General features: G+C 49.8%; 1 protein-coding gene across 1 annotated transcript in view; it reads left to right on the forward strand.

The window, feature by feature from the left end:
- Positions 1 to 1,971: 1,971 nt before the first annotated feature.
- The window catches only part of CFAP77 (cilia and flagella associated protein 77), a gene marked incomplete at both ends in the record, with an annotated part of 124,174 nt that continues 113,139 nt past the window's right edge, over positions 1,972 to 13,006 (forward strand). Inside the window, one exon of the mRNA XM_080820054.1 lies at positions 1,972 to 2,160. Coding sequence (XP_080676180.1) covers positions 1,972 to 2,160 — 189 coding nt within the window. The remainder of the gene's footprint in view (positions 2,161 to 13,006) is intronic.

Here is a 13,006-nt window from a genome sequence, read left to right on the forward strand (position 1 = left end):
TTCTAGGATCCTGGGGGTTGGGCTAAGACTGCCCTTTTCTCTTAGCTAAATAGTAACATCGAGGCGGCTAAGTCCTAGAGGAATGTCGCTCTGCCTGTTTCAAGGACTTGTCAGTGGGCTGTAGGTAATAAGGAAATTTAATTTTTCTTTTGCACGTCACCTATGTCTACCACCTGACTTCCTCTGTGTGAGCTGCCAAGCAGTTTTGATTAAAAGTATATAACCTAGGGGCTCCTGGGTGGCTCAGTGGGTTAAACCTCTGCCTTTGGCTCAAGTCATGATCTCAGGGTCCTGGGAGCCCCGCATTGGGCTATCTGCTCAGCGGGGAGCCTGCTTCCCCCTCCCCCTCTGCCTGCCTCTCTGCCTGCTTGTGATCTCTCTCTCTCTGTGTCAAATAAATAAAATCTTTTAAAAAAAAGTGCACAACCTGTATTTCTGCAGAAGTCTGGAAGTAAAGCAGGCTGGAGAAATCATAAGTACATAAGTACATATCACATCACACACCACCACCATCCAACAGCTGCTCCAGTCTTGGATGAGCACCTGGAAGTCTGTCTAGTCTGTTCTGAAAATGCAGTGCTGGTGTTGTCCGCGGGTGGTCTATAAGGCCTTGAAATGCAAGTATGCTGTTGGTGCAACTTGCCCTTGGTAAACCCCCTTACCCAGAGCCTTGTGGGTATTTGTATATTTAATGAAGGTGATGAGGACTGAACGAACCCACAAAAGGCTGGAACTAGAAGGAACTAGAGATCATCCAGGCCAGTGGCTCCCAAAGCATTGTGCCAATCTCCTGGGAAGCTTTTAAAACATGTGGATTCCCAGCTTGGCATACAGACATTAGGCACTACTATGATGAAGTGCCTTGGGGGATGGAGAAGACACATGATGAAGACACTGTAGTAATGTGGGAATGTCCCTGTTCTTGGCAGATAGATACATGCTAAGGGTTTAGGATCAAACAGGGTGCTGTCAACAGATATTTTCAAGATGATTCTGCAATGTGTGTCTGTGCATGGTGAACTTAGGTGAAATCTATATGGGTTTTCACTGTACTCTTTTTTCAATTATTCTGTAGTTTTGAACTTTTTTCAAGATTTAAAAAAAAGCCAAATGGGAAGGAGATTTTTTAAAAATGCAGGTTCCCAGATCTCATTTCCATATATTCTAAGTCAGTGGATCTGTATTTTTCCATTTCCCTCCATTCTGTTGCACAAAGTTGGGTACTACTAATCTCATTCAACTCTAGACTCTCCTCCTCACCCATTTCACAGGAGAAAAAACTGAGGATGCAAGAGGGTGACTGATTCAAGATCACCCAAGTGGATTAGCAGTAACATCAGGCCTGGAATGAAGATCCCTATTTCATCATGAAAAATTTAGCGCACTAGCCGTGTGTGTGTGTGTGTTTAGAGGGGAGGAGAATGATAAGGGGTCATGAGTGGAGTAGGGTGGGTGGAGGGAGGTATATTTGCTTTGGAAGTCAAGTGCAAGTGCCCTTCTAGAACCCCCTCGCTTTTATCACAAGCCAGTGGCGATTCTTGGGGTTTTCTCATATCTAGTTAAGAAAACTCTAAGCAAGTCCACTTTGGTGGCCACCAATAGTTTCGAGGAAGAAACCAGGCCACGAGTTCTGCGCCGTTGGCGTCCCGTCGCCACGGAGACAGACAGTTCCATTCTTCCTCAAGGGGTGGTCTTGATTTTCTGTCCGTTCCCAATCCGCAGAGCGGTGCCCAGAAGTTCCTCTGAGGAACCAGGTGCTTATATAGGGCTTTAGGGCTCCTTGCGAGGAGGGGGTGGCGCAAAGTGGGCCCTCCCCGCTCCGGAGGGGCCCAGGCATCTTGGGGCCCACCCCGGTGCCCCGGGTGGTGCGGCCCGGGACGGCTGGTGGGCCCCTCCGAGCTCTGCGCCCCGCTCCGCCAGCCGGGAAGCGCGCCCCACCCAGCCCGCTCGCGGACCTCCCGCAACCTCAGGATGCCGGAGGCCAAGAGCTCCCGCCAGGACCCGCTGCGATGGAAGAAGCAGCCGGTGCGCCGCACGGTCAGCCAGATCTGTCCGCCCCCGCGGCGGCCCCTCACCGTGGCCGACATCCGACCCGGCATGGAGAACGAGAGGCTGGGAGTCGTGCGGGATTCCATGTTTCAGAACCCGCTCATCGTCAAGGTGAGCCGCCCCCCACGCCCGCCCCGCTCGGCGCTCGCCCCCTCGCTGGTCCACATAGACCTGGATCCCCACGCGGTCCGGGGCAGGTCGCGTCGCCTCTCTGCGCCTCAGTTTCCTAATCCTCAGAGTGGGATGGTAATGGCTCTCATTAAAAGGAAGGGGAAGACTGAACGTGTCACCTCGCCCAGCGGCTGACACGCGGCGAGCCCGCGCGGGGTTGGTTGCTGCTGTTTACCCGGGAGCCCGCCGGTGAGCCCACAGGGTGACCGACAGGGGACGCGCACCCAGACTATGTCCTTCTCGGGGTGCAGGCCCCCTCTTTCCCCCCGCACGCCTGGGCGGCTAGGATGCAGCGAGGGTTCCGTATCTCTCCTGGAAGCATCACTTCACTAGTTAATTTCCAGCCGGTCATACTCTCACGCGGAATCACAGCCCGAAGAGAAAAGAGCGCGCCTCTCTGCCCTGGGGGGCTCGCGGGCACGAACGAGGGCGGGAGCTGCGGCTTCTTAGCTAGATCGCCCCCCCCCCCCTTGATTGCATGCTCTCTCACTTCAGAGGTTTCGGGACTGGCGGTCACCCAACGCTGGAGTGGCATCGCCACGCCTTCCCGGAGCCACAGGAAGCGTCGAGTTGAGGCTGGGCCCTCGAGGAGCGGGTCGGAGAGCGGGTCTGTCTTGTGCCACTGGGGGGCACTGCGCTTCCAGAAATGCGCGCGCTGCCCGGGAGCCCGGAGTGACGCCGCCGGTAACCACCGACTCAGTAACAATGTATCAACGCCAGGAGCTCGTTAGAGCCCCGAGGTTTTTGTTGTTCTTTGGTGGGTTTTTGGTTTTTGTTTTGGTTCAGGGAATCTGGGCTTTCTTAACATCGTGCTAGAATTAGCGGAGTTCACTGCCTTCTATGAAAACATTTGACTCTTTCCTCTTGGCTTCCCCAAACTTTGTTCCTGACACCCCCCCCCCCCAAGCTGCCTTATCACACTAGCACCCTTCCATTCACTATGCTCCTGTTCTCAGCACCCACCCCCCCAGCCAAGTGGACAAGGTCCTTTATTTATATCGAGGAGAGGAGGGCCACTCTCCGCGGACAGATGGGACAAATGGGGCTTACCTTTCTGGGATAAAGGGGAGAATCAAGTCCTCCATCTCCGATCTGCCTCTGTTTTAGGGTTAGGTGGTTGGTTTTACAGGCAGGTACTAGTGGGCCAGCTCTGTTCTACTGACATATAAAATAAACAGCGTTGTAGAGTTACTGGTATTCTCCCTGGTGAATCAGTAGCATCACTAGTGTGAGATGCCCACCCCAAGCTATATACGGTTGACCTTTAAATGATGTGGATCTGCTCTTATCCAGGCCTATTTACATGCAGATTAAAAAAAATAAATACAGTGCCATACTGTAGATGGTTTTTTTTCCTTTTCCTTGATTTTCTTTGTTGTTGTTGTTTCAGTTTATTTTTTAAAAACTTAAAATTTAAATTCAATTAACTAACATACAATGTATTATCGGTTTCAGAGGTGGAGGTCAGTGATTCATCAGTGTTTATAATGCCCAGTGCTCATTACATCATGTGCCCTCCTTAATGTCCACCTTTGATTTTCTTAAAAACATTTTTTTTCTCCCGCTTACTTTATTGTGAGAATACAGTATACAGAACATATAACATACCAAATATGCGTGAGCCCACTGTTGGCTGTAAGGCTTCCACTCAACAGGAGGCTGTTAGTAGTTAAGTTTTGGGGGAGTCAAGAGTTGGAGTGGTGGGGTGCCTGGCTGGCTCAGTGGGTAGAGCATGTGACTCTTGATCTCAGGGGTGGTGAGTTCAAGTTCCACATTGGGCGTGGACACCATGTAAAAAAAATTCTAGTTGAGTTTCAAGCGCTTGGGAGTCAGCACCCCTGACCCTCTGACTTATCTGGGGGTTAACTGTATATACACACACACATATATACACACATATACCTCTAGGTATATGCACACGTATATACACACATGTACCACACATGCATGTACATTTTATGTGTATATGCACACACATGTATGTATGTATATATACCATGTATATAATATACACGTATGAGTAAGATCCTCCCCTCTTTCTTTTTCTTTTGCTCACCCTATCTCTCAAGAAGGACAGTATTTGGCCTCTGGATGGCACTAGCGGAACAGCTTCCAGAATGAATTCAGTCCCCAACTCCTGAACCTGCGCTTCAGGGTTGGAAGATGTGCAGATGACATACAGCCAGGGGTTCTGGCTTCAAGGCATGAGAGGAAGAGCAGGACCAACCCGGCCAGTGGTAACCCAGCCTGAGCCGCAGGGGGCCACTTCCAGGCCTGCTCCGGGGATGACGCCTGGCTCTTCTCGGGTCAGGGACAGCTAGTCTTTCCTCCTTACTTTCCTCCCTCTGGCTCTTGATGGGCTCTAAGCTCCTTTCTGTAGCAGTTAAGATTATGTCCACATTTCAGTATTTACCGCTGCTACAAGATTTCCCACCAAAACCCGGTCTAAATAAAAGTTGCAGAGACATTGAGAGCAGACAGAGCCTTGACCGTTACCTTTTCCAGACCCCTCCTTACAGATGGGTACACTGAGGCCATCTGTGGTGGGCTCTTTGCCCAAGGCTGTAGCAGAGCCTGGGTCAGAAGCTACGTTCACTGGCTCCCAGCCCAGCATTATTTTCCCACTCCAAACAGCTTCCTGTATTTAAATGAAATTTAAATTATGAAAACACTTTGGGATTTTCAGCTTTAAAGCAAAGAAGATTTGAGAGCATTCATGATTGTGGAGGCTTTAAAAACTATTTTTTTAAATCTTTCGCTGGGATTCTGTTGAGCCTCGGCTTGTGGATTTCTTCCACAAGCCCACATTTCCAGACCCCCATGTGAGTGTGCACCTTCTCGAGTGCCCTATCCCGAGGGTGTCTTTAAGGGGATGAGGATGAAGTATATTCTGGTCTTGTCGAAGTCTGAACCTGAAGGTTGCAAACTATATTGAAAAAAATACCACCTTAGAAATAGTCATTGATTCCGCCATATGGGGGGGGGGTGTTGCTCAAATTGTTTTCTCCAGTGAAGAGGACCAGGATTTGTTTAATTGAAAATGCAGAGACACTGTCTGAACAAACCCAACACTGCTATTTCACACCCGTGGAATTTACCAGCACGGATACACATCAGTTATTCAAAAACGTGTCTGTAAGATGCTACAGTAACCCAAGTGAAAAGTGAAAAACTCAGACACCCAAGCTGGTATTTCATCTACAAATGCTCAACAACTCCTTGCCTCATTTAAAATCAAGCCCACCGGTTATTAGTGGGGCTGATTGAATCCGCCGGGTGTTTTATGTGGCCGCAAAAAAGAAGTAAATATTTTCCATTAGAAAGGGCTTCGACTCTATTGTACAAAGTGACATGCAGTTAGCCAGTGTTCCTTCAAATGTGACTCTCCGGGAAGAATGAAATTAAACAGAGAAAGAACCAAGCTTCTTTCTGCTTGATTCCCATTCCCCCAGAATTCTGTGACTCAACATAGGATCCTGCTACAATAGCCTTCAAGGCTCCTTCACAAAAGCTGTCAGAGTGCACCCTGCCTGCCTTCGGAACTCAGCTGATATCCTGTCAATACAATTATAGGGGAGAGACTGCCTGGTTTGCTGCACTGACAGCCTTGAATCTTCTGTCGCCCTGGAGAGGCAGGCAACGTACAGGGGTGGAATTGATTGAATCGAGCACCCTTAGAAAGTGCACATGATCGTGGCACCCGATTTTTTTCATAATTTATTACTGACTTTGTTTTTCTGTGGGGGTTTATGTCACAAATAAGAAGTGGGTATATTTATGAAATAGAGTCATAAAATCACATCATTTGGGGCTGGAAGGAGGCTTGCAGACATCCAGTCCAATTCTTTTTTTTTTTTTGAGGCTATTAAGGCCCAGAGAGAGGAAGAGACTCATCCAAGGTGCCCTCTGCCCTGGTCACAGAGGTGGGATGAGAGTCATGTCTCCGGACTTCCAGCCCCACGCTCTTCTGGCCACATGGAATAACCAGTTAATTAATGACAACCGAGATTGGTTACTTCTGTATGGCAGGCCTTCCAAAAATGTTCACCAATCAACCTGATTCCAGTATCATTTTCCTCAATGTTTCTTCCAATGTGAGCTCTACTAATTTCCCGGGATTTGCCGACAGCCAAGAAGTGTTTATTGAATGTTTTCTATGTGCCCTAAGCTCTCCTGGGAGGCGGAGGGCGGGGGCGGTGAATAGAGACAAGTTCCGATCTCAGCCCTTGCCCTGCCCACAAGCCACAAGGAGTTAACGGTTGAGCCGGGGAGACGGAGTGTATACAGGTATATTGCTTAGCACAGCGCTTGTGTTAAAGCAAGTTCTCGGGTAATTAGCCCTTACCGTTGCACGCAAACACACACACAGGCACACACATGCATAATAAGGTAAGCAATGTCACGGGTCACTCCTTGCAAGTTTCAAGTGCAGTGCACCAGCCAGGGGGTCCGGATTTAGGGGGGAGGGAGGCCTGAGCAGGACTCGGTGGGCTTTATGAGGGAACAGACCTGGAACTGGACCTTGAAGGGTGGAGAGTTAGGTCCTGATCAGGGGTGGACTAGGAAACATTCAGCCCTCTGGGGTCAAATGATTTCACTGTCCTTAGATCCTAAGTGTTCAAAGGTTTCCCCCTCACATGGTGTTCTGGGTTTTCGACACTGGGCACCGCTGCTGCGGTTATTATCATTGTCATTATGATCATTATAATTGTCATCACGAGGAAGCATTTATTTAGAGCCAGTGGGTCCAGGCTGGATGCTCTACAAAACTAGGCAACCACACCGTGCCCGCTAATGACTTAGCATCTCTAATAAGTATTGATGCCGGTGAACATCAATGCATAGAAACAAATGCAAAGAAGGCGGGCAAACACACAGTTGTACAAATATCCCAGCGTGGGTCAGTTTTCTTACTACATCTGAGTAAAATCTGAAAATGTTACACTCGGCTTTATCTGGTGAAGAGAATATAGCTCTGATTGCTCAGATCCTACTATATTCCATGGCGACGTAACAGGGAAAAATAAGACGTTACGAGGGGAATGAAGGAGTGAGCTGCCCACCCTAGGGGCCCCTCTCGGCTGGCCAGTAGGTAGGGTTCATTTCTCCAGGGAAAGCCATGGGTTTCTCTCTCTCGGTCCTTTGTACTGTTTTCTTCTTTTTAAATCAAAGCCTCCCCCTTCCCGGTGCCCAGTCACACTGTTTGGTGAGCAGGAGCTGATGCCATGAGCTCATCTCGCTCAGCCTCGGGCCTTTTCCGAAAGCCCAGTTGCTCCCTCTCAGGCTTTTCACCACCCCCTGGGGCGGCTGTCCCAACGGAGGAGCCCACCTTCCTCCGTCCCTCTGGAGAAGGTGTGCTTTGGCTCTGAAATGTTAACGCAAATAAACCCTCAGAACTGGGGTTCCTCCGCTGTGAGCCCAGTCACCTTCTGATTACGTGGCCCTCAGAACACTTCAACATGGTGGGAAGGCCAGTCCCCCAGGAAGAGTTCTGAACCCACCGTGAACAAGTCAGCCATCGCTTCCAGCACCTTCCAGAATCTTCCGTGCTCAAGTGTTGTTCGTTGTGTAATTCAGGCTGCTTCTCCTTTATTTGAAAGACAAAGTGTTCTTGATTTCCAACTGGCCCTGTGGACAAAACTTCCAATCCCTGTTTTCTATTGCAGTGGTTTTCAAGCCGTTCAGTGGAAGCACTGGGGTTTCCATACGATGTCTTGGGCACACTTTTATTTATTTATTTATTTTCAAGAAAATGCATCTTCAGCTGTTTAAAAAGTGTAATGAAAAGGAAACTCTGTTAAATGTGTTCTATATGAAATGCTCACACTGGGGACCACCAGCTCATTAGCGATGGAGTTGACTAGTTTGGGGCTCTCGTTTCTGTGTTTGTGTTGGAGCCCAGGTGAACATGTCACGGACAGGGAGGACTGGAACCAAGCATATTATCGTTCTGGACTCTCAGGCTGGGCGAATCTGTTCATGTGGGACGGTGTGCCCAGCTCTGCCACGGCCTCTGGGAGCCGAGCTCCCTTCAAACTCAGGCCATTGCTCCGGCTTCAGAACTTTCTGGCTGGTCAGGCAAAAGCAAGCGAATGCACAACATAGTCTCAATCACACTGCGTTGTGGTTGGTTTTCATGTACATTGTAAATGTCGTGTGCTTCTTGTCTGACTTTTGGGTTTGTTAAAAAAAAGAGAGAGAGCATTTGTTGTCGTTGGTAACAATTCAACTCTCCATGAAATTGCTCCTTGACTCTCCTTTCAAGCTCCTGAGTCAATGAGGACTGTTAAAACAATTCCGGGCTGTAGCTTTTGTTCTCCTACAATCAGACACACACAGATGGAGTCATAACCAGGCAGATAGCCACCTTCTGGACAGAAAGGTCACATCGCAGACGGCAGCCTTTGATCCAGGCAGATCCCAGGGTGAGCTCTGTCTCAGCCACTTTCCTGGGAACGTTCCTCACCTTTTAGCCTCAGTTTACTGTCTGTAAAGTGGGTGATAGCAGCCGGCACCTGGCCATGGGGGACTAGTGAGAGCTCACCGAGATGACATAGGTATCCTGGGCCCAGGAGTGCCCACTTTTGTTACTTTTCCATTATTCTGATTCCAAATATGTGTTCCTCCAAACAGCGTTTGTGTTCTCGTCCACCGACTTCTAAGTACATGTGTAAATCTGAACTTAGAAAATAAATTTATAATGAGACAAATTCGCCCAAGGGCTGCGTTCTTCCCCCTTTTGTGCTCTTGTCGAAAAACAGTGTCACCCACAGACAGTAACCACACTTGCCGTGGTGAGCATTTCGTCGCATATATAATTGTCAAATCACTATGTTGTTCGCCTGAAACCAATACGATATTACATGTCAGCTCTACTTCAATAAAAGAAAAATACCATCATCCAGCTCGTCTCAGGTTTCTTGCAACTGCGTGCCCTGGCCGAGGTTGAGAAAGATCTGGTTTCTAGCTCTCTTGAGGGTCCTTGGGCAAGTGGCTTAAATTCTGAGCCTCAGTTTCCTTATCCGTAAAGTATGGGTGCTGATAACCTCACTGACTTGTCAAGGATGCCACGAAGACTGATTTAAATGAGATACTATCTTGTGGAACACATCGTGACCTTCTGGAATCAGACCAGGGCTTGTCAATTGAGGGAGGTGCCTCTGCTCCCCAAGGAACATCTAGCACGTCTGATCTTGGTCATCTTGGTCATCACCACTGGGCTGGGGGTGCTGCTGGCATCAAGTAGGCCAAAGTCAGCAGTGCTGCTCAGCATCCTCTCATACGCCTCCAACCCCCGCAGCAGGGAAGCATCTGGTCCCAAACGTCAACAGTTCTAGGACTGAGGAGCCCTGAATCAGAGAACGACCACGTGGAGAATGCACCGTGAGCTCCCGCATGGTCCAAGGGCCCTTGAAACCCAGTACAAAGACTGTAGAAATGAGACTGCTCTCGTAATTGTATCTCCCTCCCTTGTTTGCCTTTGTTTGCCCTCCCACACGTTTTATGACAATTTAATTTGTTTACTTATTTATATATTTATTTATTATTTTTGGAGAGCAGGAGCGAGAGCATGAGTGGGTGGCGGTGCGGGGTGGACAGAGGGAGAGGGAGAGGGACACTCTCAAGCGGGCTCCATGCCCAGCACAGAGCTGGATGCAGGGCTCGATCTCACGACCATGAGATCATGACCTGAGCCAAAACCAAGAGTCAGATGCTCAACCGTCTGAGCCACCCGGGTGCCCCATTTTATGACAATTTTAAATCTCCCCCTTTCCCTCAGCGACAGCTTCTGAATGTCTGATGGCTTCTGTCTGGGGCCTGTCCATCTCTGGCATCACCCATGTTGTAGTTTAAAAAAAAATAAAAAGCATTTCCAACGATCCATGCGGTGTGGCACAGTAATTCCTCAGATAAACTAAGTGGCGTGGGGGCTGGGGTGTTGGTTAGCCATGGGCCACCGCGCAAGCTTCGTTTTCCTCATCTACCACCTCCGAGGATTTGGTTTGGTTTCTCCCTGCAGAAACTCATCTAGGATTTTAAATGGAATTGACCTGGTACACCAGAAATTTTTTTAAAAAGATTTTTATTTATTTATTTGACAGAGAGAGACACAGAGAAAGAGGGGACACAAGCAGGGGGAGTGGGAGAGGGAGAAGCAGGCTTCCTACTCAGCAGGGAGCCCAATGCGGGGCTCGATCCCAGGACCCTGGGATCATGACCCAAGCTGAAGGGCAGATGCTTAATGACTGAGCCACCCAGGCGCCCCGGGGACACCAGAAATTAAGCTCATGGTGGGCCGGAGCCCCATGGCGGCATAGACCTTATACTATTTTTATGGCATAAAGTATAGCATTTCAGGGAAGCAAATAAATGTGCTTCATAAAGAAAACAACTGTATTTTTCCATCCAATAATCTAAAGGCACAGCAGCGTTCGGTCAAGAAGTTGACTCATGGGGGTCAATGAGCAGAAAGATCAACGTGCGTATCACACGGGGCGGCGGGGACAGCGGCCGGTCAAAACCGTCGTGGAAAACACATAATGAGCCCCAAAGAAGGACTTTTGAGGGGCGCCTGGGTGGCTCAGTGGGTTAAGCCTCTGCCTTTGGCTCAGGTCATGATCTCAGGGTCCTGGGATCGAGCCCCGCATCAGGCTCTCTGCTCAGCGGGGAGCCTGCTTCCCCCTCGCTCTCTGCCTGCCTCTCTGCCTACTTGGATCTCTGTCTGTCAAATAAATAAATAAAATCTAAAAAAAAAAAAAAGAAGGACTTTTGATCTTTTATATGAACCAAACAATACATATTTGGGAGACCAATGAACCCAGAAGCAAACAAGATACATTTTCTCTGCCTGGATCAAAACCTTTTGTGTTGGTCCAGAGGAATGAAAGGGGAGATTCAGAAAGTATTGGATTCCAGGGCCCAGCATCAGTGAAAAGGCCACGCGTTGGCCCGGTGGCCCAACACCACATTGAAGCTACGGCCACAGGACCAGAGGAAAAGAGCCGTAGTGAGCTCGGACACCACAGCCCCCCACAGCAGTGGGCTGCCCAACGAGATGCTGGGAGAGGTGACTTTTAAAAAAAATGTTATTAAGTCATCTGTACACCCAACGTGGGGCTCGAACCCACAACCCCGAGATCAAGAGTCGCCCGCTCCACCGACTGGGCCACCTGGATGCCCTGGGAGCAGCGATCTGTAGGCTTTTGCGTTTCAGTTGAGGGAATTAGAAAGTTTGCTGGCAGCTGTGCTGGGCAACCTTACTGGGTAGTAGTGAGTTTCACATTCAAGCGCCATCTTCGTGTTCCCATTGTGTAGAATTTGCTTTTATCTCCCCCTCCATCCCCTTCTGGGTCTTTGGGGGAGAGGGGAGGACAGAGAGGTTGGCTTGCTTATTTATTTGTTTCTTTGTTTATTTTTTAGTGTGTATCTGAGACTCTTAATGGGCCCATCAATCACTGAGCGAATATTTAGTAAGCCCCTACTGTGTGCAGGGCCCTGGTGGAAACGTGAGAGGTCTGAGGATTCGTTTCCAAGAAGCTTATGGTCTGGTGAGGGGAGAACCAGACCTTGCACATCACAACCAATAATAAAAGTTACTAAAGGCAAAGGAGAGGGGAGGGGAGGCAAGAGGGGTCGTGTATCAGAGCTTGTGCACCGGGGCTGGGGCGTGCCGGGAGAGGAGGGGTACCCAGAATGGGGCTGGCCGGAGCAAAGGCACGGAGTCAGAGATAGCCAAGTGTCTTCTTGAAGAACGAACAATTGTAGGACCCTGGGTTCACTATGAGGAAAGAACCAGGAGACACATTCATTCACTTGCTGCTTGAATTGCGAGACCCTACGGAGCGCCTACGGTACATGAGGCTCGGAGCTAGGCACCCAAGATATGGGGGTAAACCGACCTGGAGGTAGGCGATGCCTTCCAAGAGCTTATAATCTAGTGAGCCAGAAAAACAAACAGATAAGTGGGGCCGATGCAGGGATCGTCCCCCTCCGGGTGGGATCCTGGCTCAGTGCTGAGCGCAGCACCTGGGCCAGGGAGGCAAGGGAATGTCTCAGGCTTGAGCTGACTCGTCACACAGGGGCTGGTAAGCGTGTGTAGGGAGCCGGGGGGCTGGGGAGAGGTGGACTCAGGTTCTGTATGGTGTATGGGGAGAGGTGGATCCTGGTTCCCTGTTTAAGGAACAGATAAATAATGTTGGAAATCAAGTCCAAGGCCTTGGCTGGGGCCACGGGCAAGGAAGGAAACCTGAAACTAAAGTTCCATTCACTTCAGGGTAAATCCGACTTCCGAAGCACGGCGGGGGTGGGGGCGGCTTTCCAGGAAGAGCTGTGGCGTGTTGAAAGGGGCCTGGGGGAGGACTGCGCCGATGATCACATCCCAGAGTCCTAGATTCAGGTTACGTGTCACAGTCCATTCTGTAAGCATGGCACCGGGCACACACCAGCCCCAGGACTACAGTGACAATCCTCAGTCTCTTGTTGACCCTGAAACTTGGGAGGGTCTCAGCCCCGGTCTACATACCTGAGTGGCTTCCCCTCTGAGAGTTAGCCCGAGTTGACCTTTCGTTTGCTTGTTTGCCCATCTGCAAATTGCATATGGAGGGGCAGGTGGGTGCCAGTCCCAACTTGACCTTGAGGGTAGCTTGGCGGACAGGAGAGCCTTCGTTTCTGTCTGCCCGCAGCTTGCAAGACCTGCCGAAGACAGACGGCAAGGCTGCTCTCCCTGATCTATGGAGAAGCTCCTTGGGGGAGACAAGGGTGCTAAAAGGGGTCAACCAGGAGGCTG

The sequence above is a fragment of the Martes martes genome (genome assembly GCF_963455335.1).
Source record: "Martes martes genome assembly, chromosome: 12".
Lineage (NCBI taxonomy): Eukaryota > Metazoa > Chordata > Mammalia > Carnivora > Mustelidae > Martes > Martes martes.